Genomic DNA, 18,218 nt, shown 5'->3' on the forward strand with positions numbered 1-18,218 from the left:
TCTTTAAGTAAACATATGATGTGTAAAATTAAAAAAATATAATTTATTATCAGCTTATATCAACGATTATGGTTGACTTTAAAGACTTTTTTGCCTGTACATAAGATTTTCATTTAAATCACAGATAACCGGTACCCTACTTATAGAGTCTTATGATAACTCGCAAACTTATTGTGCGAACCAAGACAAAGGGAAAAACCTCATTGGACAATGAAATTTTATGCGCTTGTTTGTGCTTCATATTCCTTGCACTGCACGAGCACACAAAAAGCAATACGAAGGACCGCAGGCAATCGGCCAGGCGATAACTGCAAGTGCTGTTCGCTTCGAGGTGTCCTTTGTTCGCATAAAACTTGAAACGTCCCTGTGGGTAGATTAAACACGCACACAATATTGTCTATATACACAGTTTGTTTGTATATAAGTATATATACATATGCATAGTCAGTTTGCGGTTCTCGGTTTTAGTTACCTAACACGTGTAGCTTAGTGTTGTTATTTAGGGATTATGGAGCACTGTAAGCGGACGCCTGCAACTATGCTACGAAAATTATTGCATCAGATTTAGCAATCGCATAGCTCTACTTACACCAATGTGTGATAAATTGTGTGGGTCATGTCGTTTATAGAGCCTGGCATGCCAAAAGTGCTGGCTATTAAATTGTTATGGTCAATAACAAATTGCAATGATCACTGCGTTTATTTCAGGCCAAATCACTAAAAACTTGTATAGTATAATAATAGTGTGCCAGTGAAGCTTATACGACTAGTAGATACTTTATAAACAGCTCGAAATACATTTGTTCATCTGTTTCGCATTTGGCTTTAAATTGCTGCATATTTCAATATTTCGTAATAATTCTGTAACAGTTATATTTAAACTCTATGTACGGCCTCTATCTATATAATATATACGCTTAATTATTTACTTAAATATGTGAGTTATCAATAAAACATTTGTGCACTCACAATTCAATCAGGCAACATGTATGCAATATCGGGCCTGCTCAATCACTGTCAGCCATAAGTCGAATGCAATTTTAATTAATTTAATTAAAATGTCAAATCGATGCGATGCACACTGCAGGTGTCTGGGTGAAGCTGCTTGTCAACAGGCTTATCAGGATTTGAATGTCAGTGCGCACAAAAAACTGCAGCAGAAAATTTAAAAACAGAAAGCACTTTTTTATATATAGTAGATAAAGTAGAACTGTTGCAAATTGAGGTCTTTAAAAAGGTCATAGACAAAAAGTTCGTTGAACCACAATTAAAATACAAATCCATTGCGCTGTCCGAATCAGTAAACGTGCAATACCACACGAAAACATAAACTAAATTTGAAATATGCTCTCAACGAACCGCAAAAAAATAAAATGTTATCAAATATTTATGCAATAATAAAGAAAACACATTTCAGACGCGGTTTGCATTATTGAGGCTGCAATCAATTTGGCGCAACGCACATAAATCAGTTGGAAATTTATGTGATACCTAACGCAGTTCCCCTCTTCCCCGGGGGCAAAGTGACATGATAAATGGCTGCAGCATAAAAAATATTATTTGCAATAAACAGGGGCAGGTGTTGCTGCCACGTGCCAACAGGCACTCAACCTGCCCTTAGCAGAATATGAATACACCCCCGTTCTTGCAACTGACACTCCCAATGCAGATGACAAACGTACCTTGGGGGCAGTGCACACCTTCGATTAATCGATTAAAGTGCGCTTAGCTCGGGGTTCATCGACTAAATTATGCATGAGCGTGCGGTTTTGCAAATACTTTTCTGGGCTGACAATCGCAGGTCGCGAGCAACTCCCTTGTGATTAGTTGCTTGGCGAATTGTTTGTAAAAGTTATTTATTGTCTAGCGAATTGATTTTTAATTAACTTTTCATTGGGGCTATGGGGTCGAGAGCCTGTCTAGACGCCTTTAAAAGGGTTTGACGGCAATTAGGTTAATTGTTGGGCGTTACGTGATGGATAAAAATGGGATTTAAACTCGATTTAAGTTTTGGATAGACTTTTGGCTCAATGCGTGTGGCTGTACATTTAATGAGGAGTAATAGGCATATTTAAAAGGGGTTTAGGAATTTTAATATTAATATTAATAGGGGTATATATATACGCCAAAGGCTATTAACTTGCACTCTATTTGTTCAGCTCTATATGAAATAGTGTTTCCAATGATTTCTTTATTATTATAAGCAATCCAAAAGTATAATACTATGTAACCAAATAATTCTAAAAGTATTTGGGTAACAAAGAGGTGTACCAAAAATGAAAGATTTCTATTCAAAAGTATCTCTACAATTAATAAACTTTGATTTTGTTCAAAGCTTCAACTTTCCATTAGCCAAAGAAAACAACAAGTCAAAATAAGCTATCTAATGACTATCTATCTGTATATATAAAATAATTAATAAAGAACTATAATGCCATTTAAATCCTTCTTCAGTTCTATGTATTCCATTATAATTCAAACCTTTTTATACCCTGAACCCATTGAAAATGGGTAAAAAGGGTATTATGTATTTGTGCTAATGTATGTAACAGGCAGAAGGAGGCATCTCCGAACCCATAAAGTATATATATTCTTGATCAGTACAACTGCAGAGTCGATCTAGCCCGATGTCCGTCTGTCTATCCGTCCGTCCGTCTGTCCGTCCGTCTGTCCGTCCGTCCGCCCGTATGTATGAACGCAAGGATCTCAGAACCTAAAAGATCTAGAGACTTGAAATTTTAGCTGTAGGTCCTCCTAGAGCCCGAGCAGATCGAGTTTGTTTCCTATATTCGATAAATTGCCCCGTTTCAAAGTAATCGATAAAAATCGATATCGAAATCCTGTTTTTTGAGCTAGAGTCACCAAACTTGACATGTCGCTTCCAGAATAGTATATATATATCAAGTATCTCTAGTCGGAAGTTCCCGACTAGAACCTCTTACTTGTTAATATTAAACAAATAACGAATTAAGAGCTGTATTCATTATGCAAAAATAAATGGAGTTAATTTTAAAGTTGTCTTCCAAATTGATTGAGTGGCTGTACAGCAATCAGTTGTAATGCCACGATTAACTGTTCAGCCCTGAGACCTACTTAAAAATTAAAATTAAGCAGAGAAAGGTTTGGTTGGGAGCTGCATGAATAATGCCCCGAAGAAGCCAGAAGCGGGTTGAACTGGCATTGTCTTTGGGGTTGCGTGCTAAGTGGTAATTACTTGTAGCTTGCCACAAAAATGGAACGATAAAAGACAGTCAAGTAGCAATGCGCAATCCATAAGCAACTGCTAACACAGATACCAGAAACGACTCTTGGCCAAGTTAGCACGGCAAACAAAAACAAATTGACACAATAATTAACTCTACTAACTGTCCAACTAGCCGACTGACTGTCTGACTATCTGTCTGTCTGTCTGTCTGTCTGACTGTCCGTCTGTTTGTTGTTTTGAACTTTTGCCGAGCTTAACACAATTTACAGCTAAATGTCCTTAGTCCTTGTTGCAGTAGCTGCGCTTCAATCGATACGAAAATTACAAACGCATTTCAGTTTTCGTCATAGCCATAAAGCTATAGACTTGACTGTACATATTGGCCATAGCTATGGATTTTTTACTAGCTGCCTCTTCTTCTCTGCCTCAACTTTCTTCCTCTTCTGGCTGCAATTATCAAATGCCTGCTGCGGCAGCAGCTAAAGAAGGACATATCCGACGATTACCATTGCTGCATTGCAAATGCGACAACCACATTTTGGCCATGCGCCCGAATTGCCAGCCAAACTGGCCAATAGCGCCAGCTTTGAAAAATATATATATATCTACAGCTTTTCGCCTGGGCCTACTCTGACCCTGGTCTAAAAATATTCACATTTGATTAAAATGTTTGGCTGAATGTGTAGACTTTTTTTTTTTTTGCCATTTTGCTGTTTGGCTTAATTGCTGGCTAATTGTTTTATTTTGCATACATCACTTTAATGGTCATGATATTTTAACGTGAATAATGTTGAAAGTTGTGATTTTGCGGTTATTTAGCTGCGGCTTTATTTTGCATGCGTGGTTTGTCGGTTGATGAAAGTTATCAAAAACTCTGCCAGCGGATATTTATGAGATATGTTTGTTAGGGAAAGTCGAGCTGGTTAGCACTTCTTCATCTGCTGCTTGGATAGGATTTCTTTTCGAGTACCAGATATATAAAGTTAAAATCAATAAGGTTTGCAATGTTGGACAAATTAAGATCCTTTCCTCTATTAATGCAATTAATTTATCAATACAAAGCACTGACTATAACTAATGACTCACTTGTGCCGCACACTTATTGTTTGTCTCCTTGTCTCTTATTTTCTAGCAGCTCCATTCGGAGTATAGGAGCACTTATCGTTGGCATGAATTTACGGGCAATTCGCGGCCAGAGGTTGTGCGTCGGGCGCCAGCGCCAAATCCAAGTCAATTTGTTGGTACGTATTCAGCAAGCCCTTATCCTTGTATTGTCCACTTATCGGGCATTATCGATTTGAATATATTATCTGTCCAAACTATTTGTCATTGTTTGTCTGTCTGTCCCAAAAGGTCCAACAAATGAGCCGCCATTGCCACGGCGAAAAAAATGCCCTGAATTAGCATATAAATCGCACGAGTTTATTATAGGATCCGAATATACAGATGCACGTCGAGATGCCAGTGCGCACCGTGCACCGAGGGTGAGTATTTTATATATAACATACATCTATTTATGTAAATAAGTATATATAAGAAAATCTACCTTAACCTTTGGTTTGACCTTGCGAAATGCGAGCACATCAAATTGCTGACTATAACAACGACTGCCCCACGACCGATGTTAATGCGAAATTTGTTGCCTAAAGGGAATTGTACGTGAAAAATGAAATCATTTTTACATAAAGTTGTCGGTGTACAATGTGGGCTGGCTGTGCTAGGCAAATATTATGTAATAGGTGTGCATTAGGTGAGCATTTTTAAGGAAAATCGATTTCCTAAAGAAAGTATAGTAACATAGAGAACACAAATTTAAATTTAAGGAAGCGAACATATTCCATTGTTAGAGACTATTGTTGGGCCATAGGGATCGAAATTAATTTAGTTAATAAGAAAGTTGCTTTGAGTTGATGCTAATAAAAAGAACAAATGAAAGTCAATGAAAATGAACCATAAAAATTAGAATTGTTATTATATGTGTGTGGTTTTTCCCCAATGCATTCACGTTCTATTCGCACATTTAATGTCCATATTCGTAGCTGTAGGAAAAAGTATGAAATAAATTAAATTCAAAGTGGATGTGTGCACATTTATGGGTAGTCAGAAAATTGAAAAGCCGCCACCATAAAAATTCATGCGCTGTTGAAACATTAAGTGGGGCCTACGTGCAAAAAATGTGTTGGAGAAATACGAGTTTGAAGCGTGCTGTGCTTCTCCTTTTTTTTTTGCGTTAGTACATAACGCGCATTTGATAAAGAGTCTATTTAAAAAAAAAATACTATATGTTGGCTGCCTGACTTTTTGCTTAGCTTGACATTGGGCTTAATTCGTTAATGCAGAAATACGTGAGCACATGTATGTGACCAAAAGCTATGCTGAGTGGTTTCTAATACCACACACAAAAAGCCAAATGTGGCGGGGCTCGGACGGCTCTTCTCTGCCAATGCTAATTAAAAATGCGCACATGTTGCACACAAGGACACTGCCTTATGTATGTATTTGTAGATGTTCGTGTGTGCTTTATAGCACACCCTGACAATAAATAATTAATTGAGTTTTACTTGGGCACGGGGCTTTGCTGCTGTTGTGCTACCTGATCATGTTCGTCAGCATGACGTGTGCGTTATATTAATGAGGTGCTAATTAACTGAAACACACATACACACACACACATACACAAACATCTGTGTGCGTATGTCTTTTTATTTGTAGTCGGAGGAGCGTGGCACACCTTCGCGCCGCAGCAAATCGGAAGGACCACCCGTTGTGCCCAAAGGACGCCCTTATCCCATTGCAACGGAGATCGATGGAACTACTAGTAAACAGGTACACAATTGTCAGTTAGCTAACTAATGTCACTTACCTAATGTCTTAAGCATCAAAGGATGATCGACCAATATTCTATACCATACTATATACGTATATCCATATATAACCCAATGTTCTTATGAGCGCCTGCAGTTATGCTACCAAACATGTTTCGGGCTTATTTAATGCATGTGTCGCTGAAAATAAATGCTTAACCCCAGTGACAAAAGCTGAAAATGGCACTTGAAGCTTGCAGATGACAAGTTTCCGCGAAACAGCGAAATCATTAAATTTATATCCCTTTTAAGACTTTACAACAAAAGCTTTGAAAGCACATGAAAGCTTTAATTAAGCAGCTGAACGAGAACAAGTAAGCTTCAAACGATGTTAAATTAGGTTAAATAGGTTAAACTGAAAGGTTTAAAAGCACATGGCAAAATGAACTTGCGAGTCTTACATGAAATATACAGCTTTCAATGAGCTTTTACGTTTCCTGTACATTTGAAACTTTTTGAAAGCTGTTGAAAGCATTAAAGTTTTAAACTTAATAAGTTGTCAGTTTAACTTCTAATAGTTTCAATACTTAAATAGCTCAAAATTATATTTATTTGCCTATTCAGAAAATATAACAAAAATAGTTTCCAACTCTTGTCACTTCAAAGTATTAACTTCTAATAGTTCCAATACGTAAAATAGCTCAAAATTATATTTATTTAAATAAAGCTTTAATTGCTTGACTATTCCGAAAGTATAATAAAAATAGTTGCCAGCTCTTGTCACTGGGAAACAAAAGCATTTCTCTAGCTTTAATATTTAATGACTTTTTAATTTACGCTCTATGACCGAACTACGTCTAGTATAATTTCCATTCAGAAACTATCTGTATTTATATGTATACTCTGCTGTACCACTCTATTGCATGTGCTGTACTTTAATGTACATATGTCTCTGGCTTATAACTATAAATATGTCTAAGTGCGAGTAGCTGCAATGGCAACGCCCTATCTCAATTGCGACACGTTCTCAAAGTTGTCAGACTACAAAATTGCTAACCAGCATGATTTTATGCCATGTCATGGCGCCGTGAAATAGAAAAAAAACTAAAAATATATATAAGAAAGAAACTGTCGCCAATGCCGATCTGAGATAGGGTGCGACTCATCGGACCAATGGACCAAACATTGGAACCGACGACCCAGCGACGCGCAACAATTTCTATTAGGATTTCTATTTTCTCTGTTCACTGTCGCTGTCTATCAGTTCCCCCTACTTCCTGCTGCGCCTCCGCAGGCCCTCTATTATAGGCAAGCTCTTTTATATATTTGCGAGTGTGTATGAATGTGTGTGTGTGTGTGTGCGTGTGCATGCATGTGGCACATGTCGTTACATTTGTAACTTGTTTCTGTCTCGCCATTGCAGCTATGGGAAATTTATGTAGTAACTGTGTGTGTGTGTGTGTAAAAGTGCCATTGAGTTGACTGTCAGAGCGTCAGTTAGTCACAGACAAACACTCGACCTGAATGTAAATTTTTAATCTGCAAAACTCTTCAACATTCGCATAAGTTGCCCTTACCGCTGTTTATCGATTCGTCTTTCCGCCATATATCTACCTTTATACATATATCCGCGTTACCTGTTTGCATTATATTTGAGTATCTATCAGTTGTGTCCGTGATTTTTCGGGGTTTCTTTTACATATTTTCATAATTGAATATAAGATTTCATTGAATTGAACATTAAATCTGATTAATAGATTTTCAAATCTCATAACTCTTTCAATATTTGGTCGATTACTCTGCGGATTTTTTGCTGTCTTGTCTTAGACTCGAAACTTTTATATATTTTCGGCTTAACATATAAATTTTTGTTTTTCGTAAATGAAAGAACGTTTTTTGATGACTTGCGTAAATTTTTCGTTGAGGGGCTAGTTTGAATGTCCTTTCAATCTGGGACTAAAATGGTGCCCATGGTAAAAATCGACTAATATTTGTCAAAGTTATGGGATTAACTTGTAAATTCGTTCCTTTTAAAATACTTTTCCTTTTTTTTTTCAATATTTATAAAATTCCAGTTATTTTCTTATACTTAGCTTAAGTATAAACATTGAATATTTAGAATCAATTAATGTTAAATATAAAAATTTACAAATTATACTTGCATTATGTGTATTTTTTTCTTTTCCTTCTCTCTCTTCCCCTTTCTCTCTCTCTGTCTCCCTCTTTCTTTTTCTCACTCTCTCTCTCTTTCTCTATAACTAACACGATCTCTCTCATTGTATATTCCTCTATGTTAACTGTGCTCTGATCGTCCCCCAATCAATCATAACTTACGCATACTAACCAAAATAATACTAATTAAATGCTATTGCTAATAATTATATTGAATTGTAACTTTAACAAAAAATAACGAAAAAAAAAAACTCTCAATGCGTCAATGCAATTGCTCTCTCTTTCTCTCTTTGTTCTTATCTTTTTGACTCTCTCTCATTTATTTGTTTGTTTTGTTTTTTTTTTCTGGTCTTCTCGTCTCTTGTGATTCTGCTCTTCTCTTTCGCAGGCGGGTGAGTCAAATGGCTTATTGAAAAAGACCATCACAAAATTGAGCACTGAGTATCGCCTGCAATTCGTTTGGCCCAATGACCGACGCATTAAGGGCAACGATTCAAACGTAACGACGACGGCGAGAGCCGCGGCCGGCGATTACCCAAGAAAGTCAATATCATTGGGGGCGATCCGAACGGGTCAACAGCCGGGCCAGCCGACGCACAGTCACACACATCAATATCAAACGATAGGTGCCGGCTTGCCAACGGTGCATAAAAAACGTACAACAAATCAGAAAGAAGGTGCGACAGCAATATGTCGTCGCTAAGCATTTACATACTTATACTACAAAATACATATATACCCTATTAGCGCATAGTTTCTTTCAATATCTCGTATATGTATGTAATACTAAACAAACAAAAAAAAAAAAAAATACCAAACGAGCATACTAATACAAATAATTAACATTTGATTTCAAACCATTGAGTTTCTTTACTCCGTACTAATCTTAAAAACCAAAAACCAAAAAAAAAAAAAACTTATATATCATACTAAATTTTGTTAACTAAACTTTACTTAAAAGTAAATTGTTGGACGCGCAGTTTCTGAAGAATTCAACAAATTTTAAGTTCTTTATTTTCAAGATAAAACCAATAAAGAAAAGTCTCTGCGGTGGCAGCAGCATTAAGCTCAATTTTCCAAAAAAAAAAAATTAAATATTAACAAAAATAACAATAATTTCATGCCCAATATTTTGATGCGTTGACTAGTGTTGGTAAATTACATGTAGTTTAAACATTTATCTTCACAACACTGCCAAATAAAAAAAAATGCTATAAATCGAAAATTTGCATATAAATTTAAATAAACCGATTTTCAAGTTTTTTATGTACTCGTCGTCGTACAATTTTGCTTTTCATCAAAAAATTTCACTAGTTGTATATTACATATATAAGCTTAAGTCACCCTTGATATAAACCTTTTTTAAGTACAAATATTTTATTAATTTTAGGCAAAAGAAAAAAATATATATAAATATATAGGTACACACTGTTTTTGGTTACAACATTCTTAAAGGCATATTTTTATTTAATGCTTTTATCAATACTAATTATATGTTTTCAAGCAGTTAGCATTCTCTACTCTTTCTCTCTCTCTCTCTCTCTTTGGAAGTCTTAATATCTATTTTATATAGAACGAAATTTTGCTAAATTCCTTTCCAAACGAAAAAAAGAAATACACTCACACACCCACACACATACACAAGAATATCTTTATAGCCAAAAAAAAGCTGACGTAAGTGTTGAACTAAATTCATTTTTATTAGTTCTAAATAAGATAAACAACAACTAAATGGTAATAAATAAATTACCTGACATATTCATTGCTGTTGATGGTAAGCCGTAAAATTTCATTGATCGATACTTTAATAAAATGAATAAACAAATCCCAAATTGCTTTGGCGCACCATAAATACAAAATGAAAGACAAGGACACACATGTCCTGGACAGCCCGAAAACCTCTCTCCACATTATCACGTATCAATGTAATTTTACGCAAATGATGAAATAGCTAAGTGTAGTCGGAGCATGCGGTCGCAGGTTGTGTAATGTTGTTTTTTTTTTATTATTATATATACTTTTTTATTATACATTTTTTTTGTATTTTTTTGGTATAAAGCATAGGAGTTCCGTTCAGTTTAGTTACGTTGCATGCGAGAAACGACGAAAATGGAATTAGTATCATGCATTATTCATCATTCATTATATCCACATTCATCGTACATATAAAAAGGGTATACATACGTCAGCTAGCTTTAGGCAAATTAATGTAAGAGAATATCACTTACATAATTAATTAGGAGTATTGGAGTTTTTTTTTTATTTTTTTAGTTTTATTTCTTGGAAAAGCAATAATAAGCAATTTTTAAATAACTGAATAGAAGCATAAAAATTAAAAACCAGAGAACGGAATAAATTATTGATTAATAACTAATCGAAAAAAAATGAATAGAATAGAAATAGAAATATAATGAGATTAATTATAATATTATTGATATATTTATGTTCATTTCATATACATTAAAATTCCTTCAAAAAACAAAACACGAAAAACAAAAACCCGACACATTTAATCAATAACTCAAATTTACAGTCAAAGCCAAGTGCGTAGGTAAGACAATCCAAAAACGTAAGCCAAAATCGAGATGTATATTCATTAAAATAATCTATATAGCTAATATTAACATATATATATATATCATTTGAAATGCAAGTGCAATATGAACAAGTGGCTTCCATTGCAAAGCTTTTAAGTCTTGCCTTTATACCTTGAGCTTGAGAAACTTATTTTTAGTGCAGCCTGAGAATCAATTGGCCGTAGTGCTTTGAAAAAAAACCAAACAAAAACAAAATCAAATAAAAAAAAAACAAAAATAAAAAGAGATTTAATTATATATTAACACTGCGCTGCATTGAACTCGAAATGTTTATATTTTTGTATGAATATTTAACAAACAAATTGGTTCGAATTTCGTTCTATATTCCAAAAAGTGACCCCAAACAAACCCCACATAAGCCGAAAACATCCAACACGCTTCAAAAAACCTGCAAGAAAATTGTATTCAAAAATATCTATATTTTTTATATTTATTTATTTAATTGACTTGCTGCTTAGCGAAAGATTTGAAAATGTTGATATTTCTTATTTGGGTTTCAATTTATTGAGAATTCAGAATTTTGCGCCAGAGTAGCCAGAACCACCACTAACCACCACTAACCACTACTAAAAACACTCACAACCAACCACCATGAACCAAGCGCCTATTTTCGGCTCATTTGATTTGCTGTACAAAAACTCACCCAATCCTCAGTTGAAAGTTTTTCTAGCGAGACACTTTTGCCAACTTATTCATTTTGTTATCCTTAAAATATAAAAAATACCTTTGTTCTTTAGTTGACACTTGAAGCAAATGAATACTTAATTATTCGTCTATTTATTTTTCTTATCTTTATGTAATTGATGAAAGCAACAAAACTCAATTGAATCGCATCTTATTTTAAATGGTACAGAGTTGCTTAATTCTTTTATCTGTGTGCTTTCAGCCAAACTGCATGAGCTGGAGCCGTTGGTTAGCGACACGGATGATAGAAAAACACACGAGAAGTATGATAACAATTAAATGGCATATGCTTTTATTTTAGTTCTGTTTTTAAGTCCATTCTCAATATCAATCTCTCATATGCTCATGAGCTTCAACCATATCAGCGAGGCCACCAATCAGTACCATCCAACCACAGCAAGGCCAGCCATCATAGACCCACCCATTGTCCATCCAAGCAAGAAATAACCCACCTGCCAAATGTGTCGCACTTGCCACTAACATTCATCTGAATTTTGTTACCTTGTTTTCTCTCTATTATCATATATACTGATTGCAATCGTGTTTCCCACACAGACAAGTGAATTTTGTTGAGCGCAAAATTGTCACACGTCCGTTTTCGCAAGCAATCGATCACGAGCGTATCAATCGCTATATTACGAAAAGGGAGGACTTTGGTTTTGCCGATGGCACAGCAGCTGCCAAGGATCATTACAAGCAAGGTCAGCTGGTGGTCACGAATGGCAGTGCACCGCCGCATTCGAAACCGAATTTGGACTTATGGTTCAAGGAGATGGTCGAGCTGCGCAAGAAGGCCGGCGAATATAAGGTGAGTACATAATATAAAGACCTTATCATAATTGAGACCAAATAATTGATCATTATTCAGAGTCGCGGCTGGGGCGTAGAAATCGATCCGGAATTGTATAAGAAACAAAGGGATCTTTGGGATCAGGTTTCTAAGCGCAGCTCGCTATCAGCACTGTCCCTAGCATCCACTTTGCACAGGTAAAATCAAAAATCAAATTGGCTTAGTACGAATTTTTAACAAGCTTAAGTTTTATGCAGACCTATTACCAAGGAGGAGAAAGAGCAGGAGAATAATAAAAAATCAACGCCATTGCAAAAAACGACACAGCCACAAAAGCCACGAGTTCCTGGCCAAGCCTATTTGATTGATAATAAGGATGAGATTTCAGCACTGCCAGCACGTTTTAGTAATATACGCCATCACTTGGAGCGCACCACGGGTCCGGGTAAGCTCAGATTAAAGTCAACTAGAGTTGGGCGTCTGGCTCTACACGAGCTTGTTTTTGAACAGGTCGGTTAAAACGTTATGAGTATCAAAAAGTATGAGTATACCTAACAATGAATAGTACTGAGTAAAATGAGTAGTACTTAAAAAATACTCACTTTTAAAAAGCGCAGTTAAGAGTGGCATTAAAAATTACATGATTACTCGTTTCCGAATGAGTATCTACCAAAATTGTATGAGTAGTTAGAAGGTTGAGTATACCAAACAATGAGTCGTACTGAATAAAATGAGTAGTACTTATAAAATACGCATTGTTAAATAGCGTAGCTTAGACTACCACTAACAATTGAATGAATAGCAATGTGTACTCATTACTGAATGACGATCTATCAAAATTGTGGCACAATGAGTGGCACTCAAAAAAAACTCTCTTCAGATATATTAAGTATTTTAGTGAAGTCGCGCGACTCGTTTTCAACCAACATTCGCCCAACTCTAGTTCTTAGCTGCAGTTCCATAATTCCATTTCCATTCGTTTAGCAGATGTTGAGGAGGGCGCCTTACTGCCATCCCCCACGCGGGAGAAACTGATGCCAGCTATGACCAAACGTGAGTCCGAGTCTCAACGTGGCAGTCCCAAGAAGACGGCCCTCTCGCGTCATGGCTCGCCGCAAAAGGGCAGCCCCCAAAAGGGCAGCCCCAAGAAGGTCCTCAAAAGTGAGTAGTTGCCAATTAAAGCTTTAAGTATTTTATCTTCAACTCTGACTGTAGCAAAAGGTCTACACGTAACACTTTAATAGAAGTATTTTATTTCGAAGCAACAACTAATACATAGTTACACAAAGCACTTTCAAGTACTAAATGATGCAGGTCACAATTGTACACGCCCAAAAAATAAGTATACGCCCAGTTAAACAGTCTTATGATTTATTTGATTCATTTGTTTTCCCAATAGTTTGCTTAACAGCTTAAAGTACTTTGGTTTGCTTTCAACTCAACGGGTTTTCCGTTTGGATATTTGTCTTACAACGAACTTTCAATCTATTCTCAAGTGCACTAAATAAACGTTTTGATTATGAGATTTGTGCACAATATTTTATTTTAAGTTAGCTTGCTTTTAATTGAGATTTTGAGTTTGTTTTTTGCGTGTTTATTTTGAAAGAAACTAATGTTTATTTGTACAGACTATCTGTACATATGTATGTACATATAACTTGTCTAAAAAATGCTAATTATGGAGATTGTTTTTGTTGTTAAGGTAATTTTTTTTACACAAAATGTTAACTAAGTGTTACTTAAGCATAAGAAAACGGAATCATGTCACTTTAAATATCAAAAGCTTATTGAGAATTAGACGCGTTTTCTACAGGGAATTTAAAAAAGGGTATTTAAAAATAAATAGTATTTTAACAGTAAGAATGAAAGATTGCGAAGTAAATTCAAAGCTTTAGCTTATATTCAAACAAATATTGGATAGAAACTGAAAAAAAAAACTACAGATCAGAGAGTGAGCATATATAAATTTAAGCATATTTCCAGATATTCATCATGTATATAGTAGAAAATCACACAAAATGCAACATCAGTGTTAATTGAAATCACATCAAATCATGGATTAATAGGGTGAATGTCTGTTGCTGCGTAACATGTGTGAAGCAAGTATAGCTAGGAGTTGTTAGAGTTGTTTTTCAGCATATTTTGTAGTGCCCTGTACAGAACGTTCACACACACACTAGTAGACATATTTCACTCACAATCATTACTTAAGAATACTAGAACAACTCATACTTTTATCATCAAACAAATCGAAAAAAAAAAAAAACACACTACAAATCTAACTGACGTATCGAAACCAAAAACGACATCTCTTCATCTTCATTTTGCGTGGTTCAGCACGCTCGCAATCTGTGGGTCCTGGCGTCGCCGAGAATGAGTCACCCAAGCGTCAGATACGCTCGGCGAGTCAAGCGCCGACGAGCCGTAAAAAGGTACCGACAACATCGGCCGGAACTGACCGTAAGCCACGCCCATGTAAGTAGCTAAACGTTGCGCAAAAACCACCCACAAAAATTCAAAAAAAAATACAAACAAAAGAAACAGAAAAAAATACTACAATACGCACGCACGTCTTCATCGTGTGTTCGTTCATTGCCTTGTGTTTTATTTTATTTTTCTTTTTAATTGACTTAAATTAATTCCTAGTTTGCATATAAATGTCATTAGTTAAAATTAGATTTGTTTAGATTTGTTTGGTTAGTTTCATTTGCAATTGATTTGACCTTTAAACTATAGTTTTAGTATTTAATCACACACCGCAAGTTTGTACGTTCATTACGAAACATACTTCAACTGGAAATTTACATAGTTAAGTGTCTAAATGCATAAAAAAAATAAATAGCTAAAAAATTAATACAAAATATATGCGTCTAACGGACGTTTATTAATCTCTGTTAGTTTAGTCTCTGGTCTTGCGGTTTATAATTCGTGTTTCATATTTTCTATATTTTTGTTTTCACTTCAAATTTTGTTTTCTGTTCTGTAATTAAGCGTTTGATTGGTCTTTCGAATAAACATTCTAAAGTTTAGCATGTTGAGTGAACAAAATACTAACAAAACTAAATAACATAAACTAATACATACTAAACGTCTTATAATACTACTAATACTAATACCGAATTGTAAGTAATACTAACAAAAGTCAGTGTTTAACAACGTCTAACATACATTAAGATGTGCGTGTTGTGATTCGAACCTTTTTGATTTTGGAAATACAAATATTGTTTTTAAATTATGTTGTAAGCGTGTGTGTTTGCTAATAACATACTGTTGTTGGCTTTCTTGTATGTGTATAATATGTTAATTTTAATGTTTATGCATATTACTGAAAGGAAAACTGATCTTTGGCATGTCAAAGTCTTAATACCTATGCAGATATATAAGCACATTCAAATCTTAAAACTCTGACAAAGAAAAATTAAGTTTGAAGTCTAAGAGAATTTACTTAAAGTAAATAAATTATAGAAAGAGCATTCCACTGCAAGGGTATTATGATATTGTGCATTCCAACAGAAACTAGAAATTGTGAGACGGTTGTACATATTTTTGAAATTTACATAATGTTCAACAAATATCCATAAAGAACCAGCAATTTTATTTATTTTAACAATGAATAAGGTTAAATATTTTTTATAAAATTTCTTACCATAAAAAAATTAACAACTTTTCAACTGTGAGGCACATATGTTTCGATTAATAACTAAGGTATATTAAGTTAACAAAATTGTTCTAGCTGTATGTTATGTTAACTAACATGAATATGCTGAATAACAGTTTTTTTTTTCAAGTAGACTAACCCACTTTGAAAACTCTCAACATAAACTAACAAAAGAGATAAAACGTCGCGTATTACAATTGTTTACTTATCTAGTTTATTTCATGCTTTAATAACTTTTGCCTTTATTTTTGTTGCATTTTTGATTCGCCGTTAATGAAAAGAAAATTAAAATATACATTTACAACAAAAATTTATATTCAAATTTGTTTTTTCATGTGCCTTTTGTTTTGGTCTGAAAACAAACCAAAAATATGACAACCAAAATCCAAAAACTCGACGCAAAAAACGAAAAACATGAAAACGAAAACAAAACAAAACAAAAAAAAAAAACTGCTTACGTTTTTATAGCCACCCTATCCACAACATTCCAATCCCGCATTAAAAGTAGTTCCCTACCACCGCCTAACGGTAAAGTAGCCGCAGCGCCAACAGCATCAACCGCAGCAGCAACAACAACAGCCGCCCGTACAGCAGCAAAATCCAATGCTAATCATGCTAATCAATCACATATATCACAATGCAAGAGCTACAACAAAAGCGGCAGCAACAAGCCAGCAGCAACATCTGCAAAACAACAACTACAGCAGCAGCAGCAGCAACAGCAACAGCAACAGCAGCAATTGCGTAAGAAAGACAAAGATAGATCAAATATTAGTTGCATTAGTCAAGTTGGTAGTAGTGCAAATAGTGCGAAGCATCAACAAAACAAACAGAAACAACAACAGTTACAACAACAACAGCAGCAGCAGCAACAACAGCAACAGCAGCAACATAGGCATGTTGCTGCTGCAACTGACACGACAGCAACAGCGGCAACAACAGCATCGGTTCCAACAGCAACAGCAACAACAACAACAACAACAGCAACCACAACGGCACCCGCCCGACCTGTCACCATCAACATCAAACGCCTAACGGTACCAGGTCAGGATAGAAAATTGGCTGAAAGTGAGTAGAGTTTGTCCGAACAACTTGAAAAAAGCAAAAAAACAAAAAACAAAAATCTCTGCAATAAAATACAATTTGATACACCCTTATAAAACAAAAACTTATCTAAAATGGAAATGCTGTAAAATGACATCTGATGCGCGAAATGTTTGTGTTGCAACTTTTGTAAACAAAAACGAAAACAAAAACAAAAATCTTAAATTAATTACAAATAATTGCGCATTTTACACCTTGTCAAAAACTGTGTTGTACACAAACTAGTGTTGAGTAATGAAATTAACAATTATGATTTACGAATTGGCATATTGAAATTGGGCGGCACCTACTATATCATTTTTTTTTTTCTTAAATGTTCTATGTTCTAGCAGCCATGTGGAATCATGTATATGTGTGTGTGTGTGTGTGTGTGTGTGTGTGTGTGTGTGCGTGTATTGGTAAAAACAGTATTTTGGCATTTTTCCTAAGATTGGCATAGTTCTGGTATTTTGTTTTGTTGTGTGTCGTTATTCCACAGGGTTGTTCAAGTTAATGAAAATTCAAAATTCTTGTATTTGTTGTCAAAGTTGTCTAACCAACAAACGTAACGTGTTATTTAATGTTAGTTGTTGTTGTAATCAATGTTTGTACTTGTTGTCTTTGCAGCCGTGTGTCTAAGTCAGCCCATATATCGTTTTCATCTATGCCTCATATCATTTGTAGTACTTTAATTCTTCAAAACTGTTCGAATTTTTCTTTCGTACTTCTCTGTGTTATGTGTCTCAAGTAGTGAGTCTGTCTAGCGTCTAGTTGATAAGTGTTTCGATTTTTTTTCTTCATTTTCTTCACAATTTACAACAAAACACTTTACATACATACAAGGCTATGTTTATATATAGTCTTAGAATAAAAATTAAAAATCGCTTACGTCATATACATAGAAAATACTTAATTTATGAAACCTAAAGACATGCTTTTTACCCGGATAAAAGAGTAGGGTATTTGCATATTTTATTGACGATTTTAGAATAGTTTTAATATACAAACGAATTCTTAAAGTTCTAATATTTTAGATTAATTCATGACACTTTTGCCTACCTAAAGTGAATTATTTAAAAAGAATAAATTCAGTCAATCAAGGAAGGCTGTATGGAGTCGCTAGGCCAGACTATGAGCGGGGCCTAGTGCATTAAGTGGGCTAGTCATAAAGGCAGGGGTACTTATACACAATAATCGATAGACGGACCTATCGATAGAGCTGTCT

General features: G+C 35.0%; 1 protein-coding gene across 12 annotated transcripts in view; it reads left to right on the top strand.

Annotated features, from left to right (window-relative positions):
* The window catches only part of LOC135433503 (AF4/FMR2 family member lilli), a 41,109-nt gene that overhangs the window by 15,326 nt on the left and 7,565 nt on the right, over positions 1-18,218 (top strand). For 4 of the 12 annotated variants that reach the window (XM_064689618.1, XM_064689661.1, XM_064689654.1 and 1 more), the window contains exons 3-13: positions 4,338-4,446; positions 4,559-4,689; positions 5,918-6,031; positions 8,570-8,858; positions 11,665-11,725; positions 12,018-12,270; positions 12,331-12,449; positions 12,510-12,697; positions 13,237-13,413; positions 14,590-14,727; positions 16,379-16,978. In XM_064689618.1, coding sequence (XP_064545688.1) covers positions 4,338-4,446; positions 4,559-4,689; positions 5,918-6,031; positions 8,570-8,858; positions 11,665-11,725; positions 12,018-12,270; positions 12,331-12,449; positions 12,510-12,697; positions 13,237-13,413; positions 14,590-14,727; positions 16,379-16,978 — 2,179 coding nt within the window. The remainder of the gene's footprint in view (positions 1-4,337; positions 4,447-4,558; positions 4,690-5,917; positions 6,032-8,569; positions 8,859-11,664; positions 11,726-12,017; positions 12,271-12,330; positions 12,450-12,509; positions 12,698-13,236; positions 13,414-14,589; positions 14,728-16,378; positions 16,979-18,218) is intronic. The other 8 variants (XM_064689701.1, XM_064689637.1, XM_064689632.1 and 5 more) reach the window with 8 other exon arrangements.

The sequence above is a fragment of the Drosophila montana genome, unplaced genomic scaffold (assembly GCF_035044405.1).
Source record: "Drosophila montana isolate Dmon_TW-CO22-7 unplaced genomic scaffold, ASM3504440v1 contig_1505_1, whole genome shotgun sequence".
Taxonomy (NCBI): Eukaryota; Metazoa; Arthropoda; class Insecta; order Diptera; family Drosophilidae; genus Drosophila; species Drosophila montana.